Source organism: Oncorhynchus mykiss, chromosome 11 (assembly GCF_013265735.2).
Source record: "Oncorhynchus mykiss isolate Arlee chromosome 11, USDA_OmykA_1.1, whole genome shotgun sequence".
Taxonomy (NCBI): Eukaryota; Metazoa; Chordata; class Actinopteri; order Salmoniformes; family Salmonidae; genus Oncorhynchus; species Oncorhynchus mykiss.
In genome coordinates this window covers 5,380,981-5,402,344 of record NC_048575.1, presented here as the reverse complement: position 1 = coordinate 5,402,344, position 21,364 = coordinate 5,380,981, and the positions used below count along the sequence as shown (strand labels likewise).

At 47.8% G+C, this 21,364-nt stretch overlaps 1 protein-coding gene across 2 annotated transcripts in view; it reads right to left on the bottom strand.

The window, feature by feature from the left end:
* The window catches only part of LOC110536532 (nuclear receptor coactivator 2), a 236,266-nt gene that overhangs the window by 27,102 nt on the left and 187,800 nt on the right, over positions 1-21,364 (bottom strand). The window contains exons 14-19 of one of the 2 annotated variants that reach the window (XM_036934699.1): positions 19,278-19,383; positions 18,416-18,614; positions 9,366-9,588; positions 8,981-9,138; positions 7,513-7,590; positions 6,681-6,945 (exon numbers count right to left, since the gene is read on the bottom strand). In XM_036934699.1, the coding sequence (XP_036790594.1) occupies positions 6,681-6,945; positions 7,513-7,590; positions 8,981-9,138; positions 9,366-9,588; positions 18,416-18,614; positions 19,278-19,383 (1,029 nt within the window). The remainder of the gene's footprint in view (positions 1-6,680; positions 6,946-7,512; positions 7,591-8,980; positions 9,139-9,365; positions 9,589-18,415; positions 18,615-19,277; positions 19,384-21,364) is intronic. The other variant, XM_036934700.1, reaches the window with a different exon arrangement.

The following is a 21,364-nucleotide window of genomic DNA, read 5'->3' as shown; positions in this document are numbered from 1 at the left end:
TTATTGACTATTGTCTAAATTAATTATATTTCAGTTGATTATTTGAATGATATCTTATAAGAAGTATTTTCTGTTTTTGTATTAATTTGTTATCAATTTAGTGGTACAACTCTTGTAATGCTGTGCGACTGGAGTCCAGAACGATTAGCGCCTTTTTGACATCGGGTTCAGTTTTATTATTTACAAAATATTATCTATATTATTATTATTATAAAATATAATCACGTTTTTTTGACAGGGGAATAATTTTCCAATCGTTGAACATATATATATTTTTTAAAATAATTCTGTTCCACTGTTCAACCAGCAGAATAATGTTCTGAACTGGGTTCAACCAGCAGAATAATGTTCTGAACCGGGTTCAACCAGCAGAATAATGTTCTGAACTGGGTTCAACCAGCAGAATAATGTTCTGAACTGGGTTCAACCAGCAGAATAATGTTCTGAACCGGGTCCAACCAGCAGAATAATGTTCTGAACCGGGTCCAACCAGCAGAATAATGTTCTGAACCGGGTCCAACCAGCAGAATAATGTTCTGAACCAGGTCCAACCAGCAGAATAATGTTCTGAACCGGGTCCAACCAGCGGAATAATGTTCTGAACTGGGTCCAACCAGCAGAATAATGTTCTGAACCGGGTCCAACCAGCAGAATAATGTTCTGAACCGGGTTCAACCAGCAGAATAATGTTCTGAACCGGGTCCAACCAGCAGAATAATGTTCTGAACCGGGTCCAACCAGCAGAATAATGTTCTGAACCGGGTCCAACCAGCAGAATAATGTTCTGAACCGGGTCCAACCAGCAGAATAATGTTCTGAACCGGGTTCAACCAGCAGAATAATGTTCTGAACCGGGTCCAACCAGCAGAATAATGTTCTGAACCGGGTCCAACCAGCGGAATAATGTTCTGAACTGGGTCCAACCAGCAGAATAATGTTCTGAACCGGGTCCAACCAGCAGAATAATGTTCTGAACCGGGTTCAACCAGCAGAATAATGTTCTGAACCGGGTCCAACCAGCAGAATAATGTTCTGAACCGGGTCCAACCAGCAGAATAATGTTCTGAACCGGGTCCAACCAGCAGAATAATGTTCTGAACCGGGTCCAACCAGCAGAATAATGTTCTGAACCGGGTCCAACCAGCAGAATAATGTTCTGAACTGGGTCCAACCAGCAGAATAATGTTCTGAACCGGGTCCAACCAGCAGAATAATGAACGATAGTGAACGAGAGAAATTGTGAAAATGAACCCGAGTTATGAGACATGCTTGTCTGAAGGAAAAGAAGAATGGAGAGGAGGACAACAGAGCTAGGAGGAAGGACAGGGGAACGTACGGTTTTACCGGTTTAGCACACAAGGGGGCGCCAAAAACACACACACGAAAAAAGCCCATTGCGCACCAACTACCAGAATGCTAACGAAATGAGCACAAGTAATAGTGAATTTCCATGGAGGCTGGTAGGAAGCACAGGGGCAAATGGCACCTGTACAGATAACTCCAGAGCCCTTTGACTTCTCAGACACGGCAGAAAGCTAACAATCCATCTCCTTATTAATTCAGCCACTTACTTAGATAACTAACAAGTACCCATATACACAGCTGGAAGAGTATGGCTCATCTTAGACAGTTCTAACATACAGGGAAAGTATTCAGACTGAATACTCATGTAAATGTGATATTTCAGATTTTTTTTTTTTTATATATCTGCAAAAATACCTGAAATCGTGTTTTTGATTTGTCATTATGGGGTATTGTATATGTAGATTGATGAGGGAAAAAAAGTATTGTAATCCATTTTAGAATAAGGCTGTAATGTAATAAAATGTGGACGAAGTCAAGGGGTCTGAATACTTTCTGAATGCACAGTATCTGATGGCAAACATTTAGTAGTGAATTGCATGAAGGGAAACTTCATCACCTCATGTGTGTCACTTTCACAACAGAGAGACTAACCCATAGAAATACTGTAGAACACTGTGGAGTCACCAGCTCCCACAACAGAGAGACTAACCAATAGAAATACTGTAGAACTCTGTGGAGTCACCAGCTCCCACAACAGAGAGACTAACCAATAGAAATACTGTAGAACTCTGTGGAGTCACCAGCTCCCACAACAGAGAGACTAACCAATAGAAATACTGTAGAACTCTGTGGAGTCACCAGCTCCCACTTTCACAACAGAGAGACTAACCAATAGAAATACTGTAGAACTCTGTGGAGTCACCAGCTCCCACAACAGAGAGACTAACCCATAGAAATACTGTAGAACTCTGTGGAGTCACCAGCTCCCACAACAGAGAGACTAACCAATAGAAATACTGTAGAACTCTGTGGAGTCACCAGCTCCCACAACAGAGAGACTAACCCATAGAAATACTGTAGAACTCTGTGGAGTCACCAGCTCCCACAACAGAGAGACTAACCAATAGAAATACTGTAGAACTCTGTGGAGTCACCAGCTCCCACAACAGAGAGACTAACCCATAGAAATACTGTAGAACTCTGTGGAGTCACCAGCTCCCACAACAGAAAGACTAACCCATATAAATACTGTAGAACTCTGTGGAGTCACCAGCTCCCACTTTCACAACAGAGAGACTAACCAATAGAAATACTGTAGAACTATGTGGAGTCACCAGCTCCCACAACAGAGAGACTAACCAATAGAAATACTGTAGAACTCTGTGGAGTCACCAGCTCCCACAACAGAGAGACTAACCAATAGAAATACTGTAGAACTCTGTGGAGTCACCAGCTCCCACAACAGAGAGACTAACCAATAGAAATACTGTAGAACTCTGTGGAGTCACCAGCTCCCACTTTCACAACAGAGAGACTAACCAATAGAAATACTGTAGAACTCTGTGGAGTCACCAGCTCCCACAACAGAGAGACTAACCCATAGAAATACTGTAGAACTCTGTGGAGTCACCAGCTCCCACAACAGAGAGACTAACCAATAGAAATACTGTAGAACTCTGTGGAGTCACCAGCTCCCACAACAGAGAGACTAACCCATAGAAATACTGTAGAACTCTGTGGAGTCACCAGCTCCCACAACAGAGAGACTAACCAATAGAAATACTGTAGAACTCTGTGGAGTCACCAGCTCCCACAACAGAGAGACTAACCCATAGAAATACTGTAGAACTCTGTGGAGTCACCAGCTCCCACAACAGAAAGACTAACCCATATAAATACTGTAGAACTCTGTGGAGTCACCAGCTCCCACTTTCACAACAGAGAGACTAACCCATAGAAATACTGTAGAACTCTGTGGAGTCACCAGCTCCCACAACAGAGAGACTAACCAATAGAAATACTGTAGAACTCTGTGGAGTCACCAGCTCCCACTTTCACAACAGAGAGACTAACCAATAGAAATACTGTAGAACTATGTGGAGTCACCAGCTCCCACAACAGAGACTAACCAATAGAAATACTGTAGAACTCTGTGGAGTCACCAGCTCCCACTTTCACAACAGAGAGACTAACCAATAGAAATACTGTAGAACTCTGTGGAGTCACCAGCTCCCACAACAGAGAGACTAACCCATAGAAATACTGTAGAACTCTGTGGAGTCACCAGCTCCCACAACAGAGAGACTAACCAATAGAAATACTGTAGAACTCTGTGGAGTCACCAGCTCCCACAACAGAGAGACTAACCCATAGAAATACTGTAGAACTCTGTGGAGTCACCAGCTCCCACAACAGAGAGACTAACCAATAGAAATACTGTAGAACTCTGTGGAGTCACCAGCTCCCACAACAGAGAGACTAACCCATAGAAATACTGTAGAACTCTGTGGAGTCACCAGCTCCCACAACAGAAAGACTAACCCATATAAATACTGTAGAACTCTGTGGAGTCACCAGCTCCCACTTTCACAACAGAGAGACTAACCAATAGAAATACTGTAGAACTATGTGGAGTCACCAGCTCCCACAACAGAGAGACTAACCAATAGAAATACTGTAGAACTCTGTGGAGTCACCAGCTCCCACAACAGAGAGACTAACCAATAGAAATACTGTAGAACTCTGTGGAGTCACCAGCTCCCACAACAGAGAGACTAACCAATAGAAATACTGTAGAACTCTGTGGAGTCACCAGCTCCCACTTTCACAACAGAGAGACTAACCAATAGAAATACTGTAGAACTCTGTGGAGTCACCAGCTCCCACAACAGAGAGACTAACCCATAGAAATACTGTAGAACTCTGTGGAGTCACCAGCTCCCACAACAGAGAGACTAACCAATAGAAATACTGTAGAACTCTGTGGAGTCACCAGCTCCCACAACAGAGAGACTAACCCATAGAAATACTGTAGAACTCTGTGGAGTCACCAGCTCCCACAACAGAGAGACTAACCAATAGAAATACTGTAGAACTCTGTGGAGTCACCAGCTCCCACAACAGAGAGACTAACCCATAGAAATACTGTAGAACTCTGTGGAGTCACCAGCTCCCACAACAGAAAGACTAACCCATATAAATACTGTAGAACTCTGTGGAGTCACCAGCTCCCACTTTCACAACAGAGAGACTAACCCATAGAAATACTGTAGAACTCTGTGGAGTCACCAGCTCCCACAACAGAGAGACTAACCAATAGAAATACTGTAGAACTCTGTGGAGTCACCAGCTCCCACTTTCACAACAGAGAGACTAACCAATAGAAATACTGTAGAACTATGTGGAGTCACCAGCTCCCACAACAGAGACTAACCAATAGAAATACTGTAGAACTCTGTGGAGTCACCAGCTCCCACTTTCACAACAGAGAGACTAACCAATAGAAATACTGTAGAACTCTGTGGAGTCACCAGCTCCCACAACAGAGAGACTAACCCATAGAAATACTGTAGAACTCTGTGGAGTCACCAGCTCCCACAACAGAGAGACTAACCAATAGAAATACTGTAGAACTCTGTGGAGTCACCAGCTCCCACAACAGAGAGACTAACCCATAGAAATACTGTAGAACTCTGTGGAGTCACCAGCTCCCACAACAGAGAGACTAACCAATAGAAATACTGTAGAACTCTGTGGAGTCACCAGCTCCCACAACAGAGAGACTAACCCATAGAAATACTGTAGAACTCTGTGGAGTCACCAGCTCCCACAACAGAAAGACTAACCCATATAAATACTGTAGAACTCTGTGGAGTCACCAGCTCCCACTTTCACAACAGAGAGACTAACCCATAGAAATACTGTAGAACTCTGTGGAGTCACCAGCTCCCACAACAGAGAGACTAACCAATAGAAATACTGTAGAACTCTGTGGAGTCACCAGCTCCCACTTTCACAACAGAGAGACTAACCAATAGAAATACTGTAGAACTCTGTGGAGTCACCAGCTCCCACAACAGAGAGACTAACCAATAGAAATACTGTAGAACTCTGTGGAGTCACCAGCTCCCACAACAGAGAGACTAACCAATAGAAATACTGTAGAACTCTGTGGAGTCACCCACTTTTTCTTCACAACAAACACGTGACTGGCTCAACTGTTCTGGGGAACTATTGACAAGCTACATAATGTAAAAATTATGTGACGAGTGAAATGAAGAACGCAATCTGCTTGATCTCTTAGCATGTTGCACAAGTTGACTGTAGGTATTTACTTATAGTATATTGGATGCAGTGTCGCAGCGGTCTAAGACACTGCATCGCAGTGCTAGAGGCGTCACTACAGACCCTGGATCGATCCCAGGCTGTGTGGCAGTCGGCCGCGACCGGGAGACCCATGAGGCGTTTCCTCCGACACGTTGGTGCGGCTGGCGTCAGGGTCAAGGGGGGGCAGTGTGTCAAGAAGCCGTGCGGCTTGGTTGGGCTGTGTGTCGGAGGACGCACGGCTCTCGACCTTCGCCTCTCCCGAGTCCGTACGGGAGTTGCAGCGATGAGACAAGACTGTAACTACCAATTTGGATTTGGGGTAAAACAAGTCAAAACGTCCAACAACAAAAAAGTATATTGATGATATGGGAATAACCCCGGTATACAGTGTACACGCTACACCAACCAACCCTAACACACACACCAACACGGGGGTTTGGTACTCTATATCATCTACTGCATCTTTATGTAATACATGTATCACTAGCCACTTTAAACTATGCCACTTTGTTTACATACCCTACATTACTCATCTCATATATATATACTGTACTCAATACCATCTTCAGTATCTTGCCTATGCCGTTCTGTACCATCACTCATTCATATATCTTTATGTACATATTCTTTATCCCTTTACACTTGTGTGTATAAGGTAGTAGTTGTGGAATTGTTATGTTAGATTACTCGTTGGTTATTACTGCATTGTCGGAACTAGAAGCACAAGCATTTCGCTACACTCGCATTAACATCTGCTAACCATGTGTATGTGACCAATAACATCTGCTAACCACGTGTATGTGACAAATAAAATGTGTTTTGATTTTGGGTTATAAGGCAGTTTGGGAACTGAAAGGCACTGAGCTTCTGTATATGAGGGCTGACTACAGCCCCAAACTGTCCTGCACCCGTCATCATCATCTGGGAGAGCCATGCAGGGGGCAGAGAGAGGAAGGCAGGCTGGGGGAGAGGGGGGAGGAGAAGGGGCTGGTAGAGGGGTGAGGAGGAGGAGGAGGGGGTTAAGCCAGGGGCTGGGCCTGTACTGTTACCGTAGCTGGGTGGGAAGGGGAACTGCTGAGGGTTGGTGGTCTGGGGGATCCGGGGGTTACTCAGCCCTCCTGATTGGCCACTTGCAGCAGCCATGTTGGCGGCGGCCATATTGGGAGGTAGGTTGAGTCCCTGGGCTCTCATCACCATGTTCCTCTGTTGTTGTTGTTGTTGTTGTTGTCTCTGGTGCTCCAGCTGGCGCTGTCTGAGGTGGTTACTGAGCAGCTCCCGCTGACGCTGGGCTAACATCTGAGCATTGATGGTCCCCTGGAGGGAGAGGCGGAGAAAGGGATTGAACTAGATGTTTCTTACAAAAATATTATGCTGAATTAAATAACATTTCTATCATATTCCATTACTGTGTGAGAATCTCAGTAAATTACCTGGTTGGGTTGTTGGACTGTAGAGGACCATATTGATATATAATCTCAGTTACCTGGTTGGGGTTGTTGGACTGTAAAGGTTGGTTTATATTGATACATATTATCTCAGTTACCTGGTGGGGTTGTTGGACTGTAGAGGACCATATTGATATATAATCTCAGTAAATTACCTGGTTGGGTTGTTGGACTGTAGAGGATCATATTGATATATAATCTCAGTTACCTGGTTGGGTTGTTGGACTGTAAAGGTTGGTTCATATTGATATATAATATCAGTTACCTGGTTGGGTTGTTGGACTGTAAAGGTTGGTTCATATTGATATATAATCTCAGTTACCTGATTGGGTTGTTGGACTGTAAAGGTTGGTTCATATTGATATATAATCTCAATTACCTGGTTGGGTTGTTGGACTGTAGAGATTCATATTGATATATAATCTCAGTAAATTACCTGGTTGGGGTTGTTGGACTGTAAAGTTGGGTTCATATTGGACACTCCACTCATCTGGATCATCATTGGCTGGCGGTTCTGAGGAGAACAGGTTAACAGGTATGTTAACGATAAACACTTTGAAAGGAGTAGCTAGCCTACTAGCTAGCTAAACAATGATAATACATTCATTTGTATACTTCCCTGTCATTCTACTGATTAACCAACAGGGAGCCAGTGCACCAAGACCAACTTGCTATTCAACCATTATAGGCAAACATCAAACCCACAGTGATGACCTGCCAAAACATCAAACCCACAGTGATCCAAAACATCGAGCCCACAGTGATGACCTGCCAAAACATCAAACCCACAGTGATTCAAAACATCGAGCCCACAGTGATGACCTGCCAAAACATCAAACCCACAGTGATCCAAAACATCAAACCCACAGTGATGACCTGCCAAAACATCCAACCCACAGTGATGACCTGCCAAAACATCAAGCCCACAGTGATGACCTGCCAAAACATCAAACCCACAGTGATGACCTGCCAAAACATCAAACCCACAGTGATGACCTGCCAAAACATCAAACCCACAGTGATCCAAAACATCAAACCCACAGTGATGACCTGCCAAAACATCGAACCCACAGTGATGACCTGCCAAAATATGATCTGAGGTTATACGAACCCTAGTAACAGTCTGTGTTCTGTACCATTCCCCAGTCTGTGTTCTGTACCATTCCCCAGTCTGCGTTCTCTACCATTCCCCAGTCTGCGTTCTGTACCATTCCCCAGTCTGCGTTCTGTACCATTCCCCAGTCTGTGTTCTGTACCATTCCCCAGTCTGTGTTCTCTACCATTCCCCAGTCTGTGTTCTGTACCATTCCCCAGTCTGTGTTCTCTACCATTCCCCAGTCTGTGTTCTGTACCATTCCCCAGTCTGTGTTCTCTACCATTCCCCAGTCTGTGTTCTCTACCATTCCCCAATCTGTAGTCTGTACCATTCCCCAGTCTGTGTTCTCTACCATTCCCTAGTCTGTAGTCTCTACCATTCCCCAGTCTGTGTTCTGTACCATTCCCCAGTCTGTGTTCTCTACCATTCCCCAGTCTGTGTTCTGTACCATTCCCCAGTCTGTGTTCTCTACCATTCCCCAGTCTGTGTTCTGTACCATTCCCCAGTCTGTGTTCTCTACCATTCCCCAGTCTGTGTTCTCTACCATTCCCCAGTCTGTAGTCTCTACCATTCCCCAGTCTGTAGTCTGTACCATTCCCCAGTCTGTGTTCTCTACCATTCCCTAGTCTGTAGTCTCTACCATTCCCCAGTCTGTGTTCTGTACCATTCCCCAGTCTGTGTTCTGTACCATTCCGTCCGTCCGTCCGTCCGTCTGTCCGTCTGTCCGTCTGTCCGTCTGTCCGTCTGTCTGTCTGTCTGTCTGTCTGTCTGTCTGTCTGTCTGTCTGTCCGTCTGTCTGTCTGTGTACCTGTTGTACCTGTAGCCGGTGCTGCAGCTGTAACCTCAGTGTATTAGGCTGGTTAGGAACCACCCCTTGGGGCCTCAGCCCCGGTCGTTGCTGCATCCTCATGATGGGGTATCCTGGTCTGGGGCTCATCTGGCCAGCCATGGGGTGGAAGCCTTGCCCTGTGGGTAGAAGTGGGGGAGGGATCCATTCAGTTGAGAATCACAATTACTCTGAGCCAAGGTAACAATCATAAAAAATGTAAAAGTTATATTTTTCTCATGTCTCTCTGAAGCAACAACATAGTGATGTTCAGAATATCAAATTGCAATAACATGTAGAATCGTGATCCTGCGTAACGTGATAATATTGAATTGTGAACTCCCTGATTGCCAATTCTCAGCCCTACCTGTGGGGTCCTGCATGGGTCTGCCGGACCCAGGGTCGTGGTATCCTCTCTGGGCTAGATGGGAGCCTGGTGGGGGGTCCTGCATGGGTCTGCCGGACCCAGGGTCGTGGTATCCTCTCTGGGCTAGATGGGAGCCGGGTGGGGGGTCCTGCTGGCCGTACACTGAAGGCTTCTGGTCCAACAACATGGACGGGTCTGAAGAGAACTGGTCCTGATCTACAGACTGACCCCGGAGAAAGACAGGAGACGAGAGGATACGATGTATTTAGACAGAAAATAGACCAGAGAAAATAAAGAACGGGAGCAGAGCAATGGAGGCTCCACCGAGGAGGAAGGGGAGGACCATCCTCCTCAGTGAATTTCATAAAAATATATATAATTTTTAATGAATTTAAAAAGTTATCCTTTTTAGGCACTAAAAAGGCACCAAATAATTTATAACACACTGTTTTGCAATGAAGGTCGGGTAGCACCGTGGTGTAGCCGGAGGACAGCTAGCTTCCGTCCTCCTCTGGGTACATTGACTTCAATACAAAACCTAGGAGGCTTGTGGTTCTCACCCCCCTTCTATAGACTTACACAGTAATTATGACAACCTCCTCCAACCTATCAGAGCTCTTGCAGCATGAACTGACATGTTGTCCACCCAATCACAGGATCAGAGAATGAATCTAGTACTGAAAGCATAAGCAATGTAGTGAGTAGTTGACTCAAAGAGAGAGAAAGACAATAGTTGAACAGTTTTAACAAATACATTTCTTCAAAAATGAAGGAGAAGCAAAAGAGAGAGAGAGAGATTGTATTTTCTTTTCACTTTCAGTTTCACTTACTTAGCTAGCAAACGCAGCTAGTTTAGCCTACTGATACAACCTGCTCAAGCAGAGGGAAGCTATGTTAGCTAGCTGGCTATAACAGAGGGATGCTATGTTAGCTAGCTGGCTATGACAGAGGGATGCTATGTTAGCCAGTTGGGTATAACAGAGGGATGCTATGTTGGCTAGCTGGCTATAACAGAGGGATGCTATGTTAGCTAGCTGGCTATAACAGAGGGATGCTATGTTAGCTAGCTGGCTATAACAGAGGGATGCTATGTTAGCTAGCTGGCTATAGCAGAGGGAACCTATGTTAGCTAGCTGGCTATAACAGAGGGATGCTATGTTAGCTAGCTGGCTATAACAGAGGGATGCTATGTTAGCTAGCTGGCTATAACAGAGGGATGCTATGTTAGCTAGCTGGCTATAACAGAGGGATGCTATGTTGGCTAGCTGGCTATAACAGAGGGATGCTATGTTAGCTAGCTGGCTATAACAGAGGGATGCTATGTTAGCTAGTTGGCTATAACAGAGGGATGCTATGTTAGCTAGTTGGCTATAACAGAGGGATGGTATGTTAGCCTAGCTGGCTATAACAGAGGGATGCTATGTTAGCTAGCTGGCTATTACAGAGGGATGCTATGTTAGCTAGCTGGCTATAACAGTACTATAACGGGTACAAAAGTATCTATATCCACAGTAAAATGAGTCCTATATCGACATAACCCGAAAGGCCGCTCAGCAAGGAAACAAACAAAACAAACAAAAATAGAACTGTTTGGCCATAATGACCATCTTTATGTTTGGAGGAAAAAGGGGGGGGCTTGCAAGCCGAAGAACACCATCCCAACCGTGAAGCACGGGGGTGGCAGCATCATGTTGTGGGGGGGCTTTGCTTCAGGAGGGACTGGTGCACTTCCCCACATGAGGGAAGAAAAGTATGTGGATATATTGAAGCAAGGAGGCCTACAAACCTGACTCAGTTACACCAGCTCTGTCAGGAGGAATGGGCCAGATCCTAACTGACCTAAGACAGGGAGTTTTTACTAGGATTAAATGTCAGAAATTGTTAAAAAAAACTGAGTTTAAATGTATTTGGCTAGGGTGTACTGTATGTAAACTTCCGACTTCAACTGTACAGCTGGTGTTAATTGAAGTCCACAAGAGAAGGGAACAGGTGACAGGAAGAGAGCGCATAGATCCGAGAAGGAATACAACGTGGCTGCTATGAATGTGAACTGTGTTTACGCGTGACCAGGGGTGTATTCATTCTGCCTATTCTGTTTAATTTTATTTTTTCTTAAACGGACGCAAACGGTCCAATAGAAACTCTCGTTTGCAACTGTTGGACTAATGATTAGACTCTAGATCAGCTAGATGCAGGCAAGAGTGTACAAGGTGGTATTGAAAGTGTCACCTAAACATTTTCTGTCGACCTGTGTACCCCTACATTGTAAACTGTCATTCATAGTGTATTTTGTGTAAATATATTTTGGAGTCCTCCCTCATCTTAAACGGCACTGACCTCCACAAGTGCACAAGTAACCAGTGGTCCTCCGCAAGTTAACCCACTGTTCCCAGGCCGTCATTATGTAAATAAGGATTTGTTCTTAACTGACTTGTCTAGTTAAATAAAACATTTATTATATAAATTATTCCTGTCTGTACAAAGTGGAATAACATATTTCAAAATACTACACGAGAGAGCATGATTTAGCTGCGGATCGTTTTACATCACAAATTACAAAATTAATTTTGTTAGCAGCACGTGGCAAATAGCTGACTGTTGAGATGAAGCGGTCAGTGAAAACACATCTAAAATAATTCCAGACCAAATATTCCAAAATGCATAGCGGGGAAAACACAAAAGACAAAGAACAAAAAAACAGATCTGTCTTTAGTTATCAAAATTCTCAACTCCCAAATTGAGTTGACAGTAGGCCTACAGCCCATCTTATTGGCCCATAGCCCTGGTGAGTGTGTACACTCAGTCTTTATCATTGGCTTAGGGCAATATAACTTCCTCCTTCAGGCTAGATGATGTCACATAACTTCTTCCTTCAGGCTAGATGATGTCACATAACTTCTTCCTTCAGGCTAGATGATGTCACATAACTTCCTACTTCAGGCTAGATGATGTCACATAACTTCCTCCTTCAGGCTAGATGATGTCACATAACTTCCTCCTTCAGGCTAGACGATGTCACATAACTTCCTCCTTCAGGCTAGATGATGTCACATAACTTCCTCCTTCAGGCTAGATGATGTCACATAACTTCCTCCTTCAGGCTAGATGATGTCACATAACTTCCTCCTTCAGGCTAGATGATGTCACATAACTTCTTCCTTCAGGCTAGATGATGTCACATAACTTGTTCCTTCAGGCTAGATGATGTCACATAACTTCCTCCTTCAGGCTAGATGATGTCACATAACTTGCTCCTTCAGGCTAGATGATGTCACATAACTTCCTACTTCAGGCTAGATGATGTCACATAACTTCCTCCTTCAGGCTAGATGATGTCACATAACTTCTTCCTTCAGGCTAGATGATGTCACATAACTTGTTCCTTCAGGCTAGATGATGTCACATAACTTCCTCCTTCAGGCTAGATGATGTCACATAACTTCCTCCTTCAGGCTAGATGATGTCACATAACTTCCTCCTTCAGGCTAGATGATGTCACATAACTTCCTCCTTCAGGCTAGATGATGTCACATAACTTCTTCTTTCAGGCTAGATGATGTCACATAACTTCCTCCTTCAGGCTAGATGATGTCACATAACTTCCTCCTTCAGGCTAGATGATGTCACATAACTTCTTCCTTCAGGCTAGATGATGTCACATAACTTCCTCCTTCAGGCTAGATGATGTCACATAACTTCCTCCTTCAGGCTAGATGATGTCACATAACTTCCTCCTTCAGGCTAGATGATGTCACATAACTTATTCCTTCAGGCTAGATGATGTCACATAACTTCCTCCTTCAGGCTAGATGATGTCATCTTGTAAAGTTTCTCCTTTTCGCAGGCTGAGATTATATCATATGGTTAGATTCAACACCAGGTTGTTGCAGAGAACTTTTTTGTGGTATTTCATTAAAGATTGTGCTAGTCTGTCTCCATTCATGTTGTGTCGTAGAATTGCATGAATTGTGTTTAATAAAAAAAAGCCTGATCTTCTGGGATCCTCTAGCCGGGGCTGAGCTCCTAATGTGTCTCTAGCCGGGGCTGAGCTCCTAATGTGTCTCTAGCCGGGGCTGAGCTCCTAATGTGTCTCTAGCCGGGGCTGAGCTCCTAATGTGTCTCTAGCCGGGGCTGAGCTCCTAATGAGTCTCTAGCCGGGGCTGAGCTCCTAATGAGTCTCTAGCCGGGGCTGAGCTCCTAATGTGTCTCTAGCCGGGGCTGAGCTCCTAATGTGTCTCTAGCCGGGGCTGAGCTCCTAATGTGTCTCTAGCCGGGGCTGAGCTCCTAATGAGTCTCTAGCCGGGGCTGAGCTCCTAATGTGTCTCTAGCCGGGGCTGAGCTCCTAATGTGTCTCTAGCCGGGGCTGAGCTCCTAATGAGTCTCTAGCCGGGGCTGAGCTCCTAATGTGTCTCTAGCCGGGGCTGAGCTCCTAATGAGTCTCTAGCCGGGGCTGAGCTCCGAACGAGTCTCTAGCCGGGGCTGAGCTCCTAATGTGTCTCTAGCCGGGGCTGAGCTCCTAATGTGTCTCTAGCCGGGGCTGAGCTCCTAATGTGTCTCTAGCCGGGGCTGAGCTCCTAATGTGTCTCTAGCCGGGGCTGAGCTCCTAATGTGTCTCTAGTCGGGGCTGAGCTCTGAACGAGTCTCTAGCCGGGGCTGAGCTCCTAATGTGTCTCTAGTTGGGGCTGAGCTCCTAATGTGTCTCTAGTTGGGGCTGAGCTCCTAATGTGTCTCTAGTCGGGGCTGAGCTCCTAATGTGTCTCTAGCCGGGGCAGAGCTCCTAATGAGTCTCTAGTCGGGGCTGAGCTCCTAATGTGTCTCTAGCCGGGGCTGAGCTCCTAATGTGTCTCTAGTTGGGGCTGAGCTCCTAATGTGTCTCTAGTCGGGGCTGAGCTCCTAATGTGTCTCTAGTCGGGGCTGAGCTCCTAATGTGTCTCTAGCCGGGGCTGAGCTCCTAATGTGTCTCTAGCCGGGGCTGAGCTCCTAATGTGTCTCTAGCCGGGGCTGAGCTCCTAATGTGTCTCTAGTCGGGGCTGAGCTCCTAATGTGTCTCTACCCGGGGCTGAGCTCCTAATGTGTCTCTAGCCGGGGCTAAACTCCTAATGAGTCTCTAGCCGGGGCTGAGCTCCGAACGAGTCTCTAGCCGGGGCTGAGCTCCTAATGTGTCTCTAGCCGGGGCTGAGCTCCTAATGTGTCTCTAGCCGGGGCTGAGCTCCTAATGTGTCTCTAGCCGGGGCTGAGCTCCTAATGTGTCTCTAGCCGGGGCTGAGCTCCTAATGTGTCTCTAGTCGGGGCTGAGCTCCGAACGAGTCTCTAGCCGGGGCTGAGCTCCTAATGTGTCTCTAGTTGGGGCTGAGCTCCTAATGTGTCTCTAGTTGGGGCTGAGCTCCTAATGTGTCTCTAGTCGGGGCTGAGCTCCTAATGTGTCTCTAGCCGGGGCTGAGCTCCTAATGAGTCTCTAGTCGGGGCTGAGCTCCTAATGTGTCTCTAGCCGGGGCTGAGCTCCTAATGTGTCTCTAGTTGGGGCTGAGCTCCTAATGTGTCTCTAGTCGGGGCTGAGCTCCTAATGTGTCTCTAGCCGGGGCTGAGCTCCTAATGTGTCTCTAGCCGGGGCTGAGCTCCTAATGTGTCTCTAGCCGGGGCTGAGCTCCTAATGTGTCTCTAGCCGGGGCTGAGCTCCTAATGTGTCTCTAGTCGGGGCTGAGCTCCGAACGAGTCTCTAGCCGGGGCTGAGCTCCTAATGTGTCTCTAGTTGGGGCTGAGCTCCTAATGTGTCTCTAGTTGGGGCTGAGCTCCTAATGTGTCTCTAGTCGGGGCTGAGCTCCTAATGTGTCTCTAGCCGGGGCTGAGCTCCTAATGAGTCTCTAGTCGGGGCTGAGCTCCTAATGTGTCTCTAGCCGGGGCTGAGCTCCTAATGTGTCTCTAGTTGGGGCTGAGCTCCTAATGTGTCTCTAGTCGGGGCTGAGCTCCTAATGTGTCTCTAGCCGGGGCTGAGCTCCTAATGTGTCTCTAGCCGGGGCTGAGCTCCTAATGTGTCTCTAGTCGGGGCTGAGCTCCTAATGTGTCTCTAGCCGGGGCTGAGCTCCTAATGTGTCTCTAGCCGGGGCTGAGCTCCTAATGTGTCTCTAGTCGGGGCTGAGCTCCTAATGTGTCTCTAGCCGGGGCTGAGCTCCTAATGTGTCTCTAGCCGGGGCTGAGCTCCTAATGTGTCTCTAGCCGGGGCTGAGCTCCTAATGTGTCTCTAGTCGGGGCTGAGCTCCGAACGAGTCTCTAGCCGGGGCTGAGCTCCTAATGTGTCTCTAGTTGGGGCTGAGCTCCTAATGTGTCTCTAGTTGGGGCTGAGCTCCTAATGTGTCTCTAGTCGGGGCTGAGCTCCTAATGTGTCTCTAGCCGGGGCTGAGCTCCTAATGAGTCTCTAGTCGGGGCTGAGCTCCTAATGTGTCTCTAGCCGGGGCTGAGCTCCTAATGTGTCTCTAGTTGGGGCTGAGCTCCTAATGTGTCTCTAGTCGGGGCTGAGCTCCTAATGTGTCTCTAGCCGGGGCTGAGCTCCTAATGTGTCTCTAGTCGGGGCTGAGCTCCTAATGTGTCTCTAGTCGGGGCTGAGCTCCTAATGTGTCTCTAGCCGGGGCTGAGCTCCTAATGTGTCTCTAGCCGGGGCTGAGCTCCTAATGTGTCTCTAGTCGGGGCTGAGCTCCTAATGTGTCTCTAGCCGGGGCTGAGCTCCTAATGTGTCTCTAGCCGGGGCTGAGCTCCTAATGTGTCTCTAGTCGGGGCTGAGCTCCTAATGAGTCTCTAGTCGGGGCTGAGCTCCTAATGTGTCTCTAGCCGGGGCTGAGCTCCTAATGTGTCTCTAGCCGGGGCTGAGCTCCTAATGAGTCTCTAGCCGGGGCTGAGCTCCTAATGAGTCTCTAGCCGGGGCTGAGCTCCTAATGTGTCTCTAGCCGGGGCTGAGCTCCTAATGAGTCTCTAGCCGGGGCTGAGCTCCTAATGGGTCTCTAGCCGGGGCTGAGCTCCTAATGGGTCTCTAGCCGGGGCTGAGCTCCTAATGTGTCTCTAGCCGGGGCTGAGCTCCTAATGTGTCTCTAGTCGGGGCTGAGCTCCTAATGTGTCTCTAGCCGGGGCTGAGCTCCTAATGTGTCTCTAGCCGGGGCTGAGCTCCTAATGAGTCTCTAGCCGGTGCTGAGCTCCTAATGGGTCTCTAGCCGGGGCTGAGCTCCTAATGTGTCTCTAGCCGGGGCTGAGCTCCTAATATGTCTCTCCTAATGTGTCTCTAGCCGGGGCTGAGCTCCGAATGTGTCTCTCCTAATGTGTCTCTAGCCGGGGCTGAGCTCCTAATGTGTCTCTAGTCGGGGCTGAGCTCCTAATGTGTCTCTAGTTGGGGCTGAGCTCCTAATGTGTCTCTAGTCGGGGCTGAGCTCCTAATGTGTCTCTAGTCGGGGCTGAGCTCCTAATGTGTCTCTAGCCGGGGCTGAGCTCCTAATGAGTCTCTAGCCGGGGCTGAGCTCCTAATGAGTCTCTAGCCGGGGCTGAGCTCCTAATGTGTCTCTAGCTGGGGCTGAGCTCCTAATGTGTCTCTAGCTGGGGCTGAGCTCCTAATGTGTCTCTAGCCGGGGCTGAGCTCCTAATGGGTCTCTAGCCGGGGCTGAGCTCCTAATGGGTCTCTAGCCGGGGCTGAGCTCCTAATGGGTCTCTAGCTGGGGCTGAGCTCCTAATGAGTCTCTAGCCGGGGTTGAGCTCCTAATGTGTCTCTCCTAATGTGTCTCTAGTCGGGGCTGAGCTCCTAATGTGTCTCTAGCCGGGGCTGAGCTCCTAATGAGTCTCTAGCCGGGGCTGAGCTCCTAATGAGTCTCTAGCCGGGGCTGAGCTCCTAATGAGTCTCTAGTCGGGGCTGAGCTCCTAATGAGTCTCTAGTCGGGGCTGAGCTCGTAATGTGTCTCTAGCCGGGGCTGAGCTCCTAATGACTCTCTAGCCGGGGCTGAGCTCCTAATGTGTCTCTAGCCGGGGCTGAGCTCCTAATGACTCTCTAGCCGGGGCTGAGCTCCTAATGACTCTCTAGCCGGGGCTGAGCTCCTAATGTGTCTCTAGCCGGGGCTGAGCTCCTAATGTGTCTCTAGCCGGGGCTGAGCTCCTAATGTGTCTCTAGCCGGGGCTGAGCTCCTAATGTGTCTCTAGCCGGGGCTGAGCTCCTAATGTGTCTCTAGCCGGGGCTGAGCTCCTAATGACTCTCTAGCCGGGGCTGAGGTCCTAATGTGTCTCTAGCCGGGGCTGAGCTCCTAATGAGTCTCTAGCCGGGGCTGAGCTCCTAATGGGTCTCTAGCCGGGGCTGAGCTCCTAATGTGTCTCTAGCCGGGGCTGAGCTCCTAATGTGTCTCTAGCCGGGGCTGAGCTCCTAATGTGTCTCTAGCCGGGGCTGAGCTCCTAATGGGTCTCTAGCCGGGGCTGAGCTCCTAATGAGTCTCTAGCCGGGGCTGAGCTCCTAATGAGTCTCTAGCCGGGGCTGAGCTCCTAATGTGTCTCTAGCCGGGGCTGAGCTCCTAATGTGTCTCTAGCCGGGGCTGAGCTCCTAATGTGTCTCTAGCCGGGGCTGAGCTCCTAATGAGTCTCTAGTCGGGGCTGAGCTCCTAATGTGTCTCTAGCCGGGGCTGAGCTCCTAATGTGTCTCTAGCCGGGGCTGAGCTCCTAATGAGTCTCTAGCCGGGCCTGAGCTCCTAATGTGTCTCTAGCCGGGGCTGAGCTCCTAATGTGTCTCTTGCCGGGGCTGAGCTCCTAATGTGTCTCTTGCCGGGGCTGATGAAAAAATAGCTTCCCCAAACTCTAAACTCTATGGGAACAGAGGAGAGACAGAGGAGGAGAAATATACTGTATAGGCCTAGATGACAAAAAGAAGGACAACTCTAGTGACAGGTGAGTGTCCCCAGAGAGAAGAAGATAAGATAGATAGAAGAGAGGGATCAGAGATGGAAGAATGGACTGATCTGTCACAGAGTAGTTAAGAGAGAGGGATAGAGGGATATTAATAGATGAAAAACACTACAGTGACTGCTGAATCGTACCTGTCCCATCAGAGTAGGTATCCCCAGGGCTCTGTCTATCTCCTCCAGGCCATCAAAGTCCTTCAGCACTGTGTAGAGCTGTGACATGAGAGCCCCCTCATCACTAGAACCCCCCTCACCAGGACCCCCAGTCCCCTGGCCGCCGGGCCCCGGACCCCCACACAACACCTCCTCCTCCTGCTGGGGGGCATACACAGACCTGGAGAGGGAGAGAAGGGGAGGGAGGGAGGGAGAGGAAGAGAAGGGGGGAGGGAGGGAGACGAAGAGAAGGGGAGGGAGAAGAGGGGAGGGGGAAGAGACGGGAAGAGGGAGAGAAGGAGGGGAGGGGGAAGAGGGAGTGAAGGAGGGGAGAGGGAAGAGGGAGAGAAGGAGGGGAGGGGGAAGAGGGAGAGAAGGAGGGGAGGGGGAAGAGGGGGAAGAGGGAGAGAAGGAGGGGGAAGAGGGGGAAGAGGGAGAGAAGGAGGGGGAAGAGGGGGAAGAGGGAGAGAAGGAGGGGGAAGAGGGGGAAGAGGGAGAGAAGGAGGGGAGGGGGAAGAGGGAGAGAAGGAGGGGAGGGGGAAGAGGGAGAGAAGGGGGGAAGGTTAAATGACCATAAGTTATTTTAACCACTTCTCTGTGCTGTAGTTAACTGATCCAAACCGTTTTAAAGTGGTTAGTCTGAACTATAAGAGTTGCTCCAGCGCCGACAGACAACGGTTCTGGCAAAGGAAGGATGTGGCAGGTTCTGGTACAGTGTGTGACAGGTTCTGGTAATGTGTGTGACAGGTTCTGGTACGGTCGCTGCAGTAGTGATTGTAGGACAGAGGCCCGTGTAAAGTAGTCTCATGTAGTGTCCAGTAGAGTAGTACGGAGGGCTGGTTACCTGTTCTGGTTGAAGGCCTCAATAGGTATCATGCTGTCTGGCCATGGAGCCGTCTGATTGGGTGGAGCCTGTTGCTGGGAGAACTGGTGGGCCCGCATGCCCATCTCTTTAAAGAGGGAGAGATTCAAATAATTTAACTTTATTAACACCAAGCCCATCTATATATATAGAGAGAGAGAGATTCAAATAATATAATGTTATTAACCTCATGCCCATCTATATATAGAAATTCAAATAATATAACTTTATTAACCCCATGCCTATATATATACAGTGGGGCAAAAAAGTATTTAGTCAGCCACCAATTGTGCAAGTTCTCCCACTTAAAAAGATCATCAACATCTAGTGGAAAGCCTTCCCAGGAGAGTGGAGGCTGTTATAGCAGCAATGTTCCAACATCTAGTGGAAAGCCTTTCCAGAAGAGTGGAGGCTGTTATAGCAGCAATGTTCCAACATCTAGTGGAAAGCCTTCCCAGAAGAGTGGAGGCTGTTATAGCAGCAATGTTCCAACATCTAGTGGAAAGCCTTCCCAGAAGAGTGGAGGCTGTTATAGCAGCAATGTTCCAACATCTAGTGGAAAGCCTTCCCAGAAGAGTGGAGGCTGTTATAGCAGTAATGTTCCAACATCTAGTGGAAAGCCTTTCCAGAAGAGTGGAGGCTGTTATAGCAGCAATGTTCCAACATCTAGTGGAAAGCCTTCCCAGAAGAGTGGAGGCTGTTATAGCAGCAATGTTCCAACATCTAGTGGAAAGCCTTCTCAGAAGAGTGGAGGCTGTTATAGCAGTAATGTTCCAACATCTAGTGGAAAGCCTTCCCAGAAGAGTGGAGGCTGTTATAGCAGCAATGTTCCTACATCTAGTAGAAAGCCTTCCCAGAAGAGTGGAGGCTGTTATAGCAGCAATGTTCCAACATCTAGTGGAAAGCCTTCCCAGAAGAGTGGAGGCTGTTATAGCAGTAATGTTCCAACATCTAGTGGAAAGCCTTCCCAGAAGAGTGTAGGAGGTTATAGCAGCAATGTTCCAACATCTAGTGGAAAGCCTTCCCAGAAGAGTGGAGGCTGTTATAGCAGCAATGTTCCAACATCTAGTGGAAAGCCTTCCCAGAAGAGTGGAGGCTGTTATAGCAGCAATGTTCCAACATCTAGTGGAAAGCCTTCTCAGAAGAGTGGAGGCTGTTATAGCAGTAATGTTCCAACATCTAGTGGAAAGCCTTCCCAGAAGAGTGGAGGCTGTTATAGCAGCAATGTTCCAACATCTAGTAGAAAGCCTTCCCAGAAGAGTGGAGGCTGTTATAGCAGCAATGTTCCAACATCTAGTGGAAAGCCTTCCCAGAAGAGTGGAGGCTGTTATAGCAGTAATGTTCCAACATCTAGTGGAAAGCCTTCCCAGAAGAGTGGAGGCTGTTATAGCAGTAATGTTCCAACATCTAGTGGAAAGCCTTCCCAGAAGAGTGGAGGCTGTTATAGCAGCAATGTTCCAACATCTAGTGGAAAGCCTTCCCAGAAGAGTGGAGGCTGTTATAGCAGCAATGTTCCAACATCTAGTGGAAAGCCTTCCCAGAAGACTGGAGGCTGTTATAGCAGCAATGTTCCAACATCTAGTGGAAAGCCTTCCCAGAAGACTGGAGGCTGTTATAGCAGCAATGTTCCAACATCTAGTGGAAAGCCTTCCCAGAAGAGTGGAGGCTGTTATAGCAGCAATGTTCCAACATCTAGTGGAAAGCCTTCCCCGAAGAGTGGAGGCTGTTATAGCAGCAATGTTCCAACATCTAGTGGAAAGCCTTCCCAGAAGAGTGGAGGCTGTTATAGCAGCAATGTTCCAACATCTAGTGGAAAGCCTTCCCAGAAGAGTGGAGGCTGTTATAGCAGCAATGTTCCAACATCTAGTGGAAAGCCTTCCCAGAAGAGTGGAGGAGGTTATAGCAGCAAAGGGGGAACCAACTCCCTATTAATGACCATGATTTTGGAATGGAGGTGTCCACATACTTTTGGCCATGTAGTGTACCATTATTAACCCCATGCCCATCTCTTTATGGACAGAGATTCAAATGAATATAACTTTATTAATCCCATGCCCATCTCTTTATGG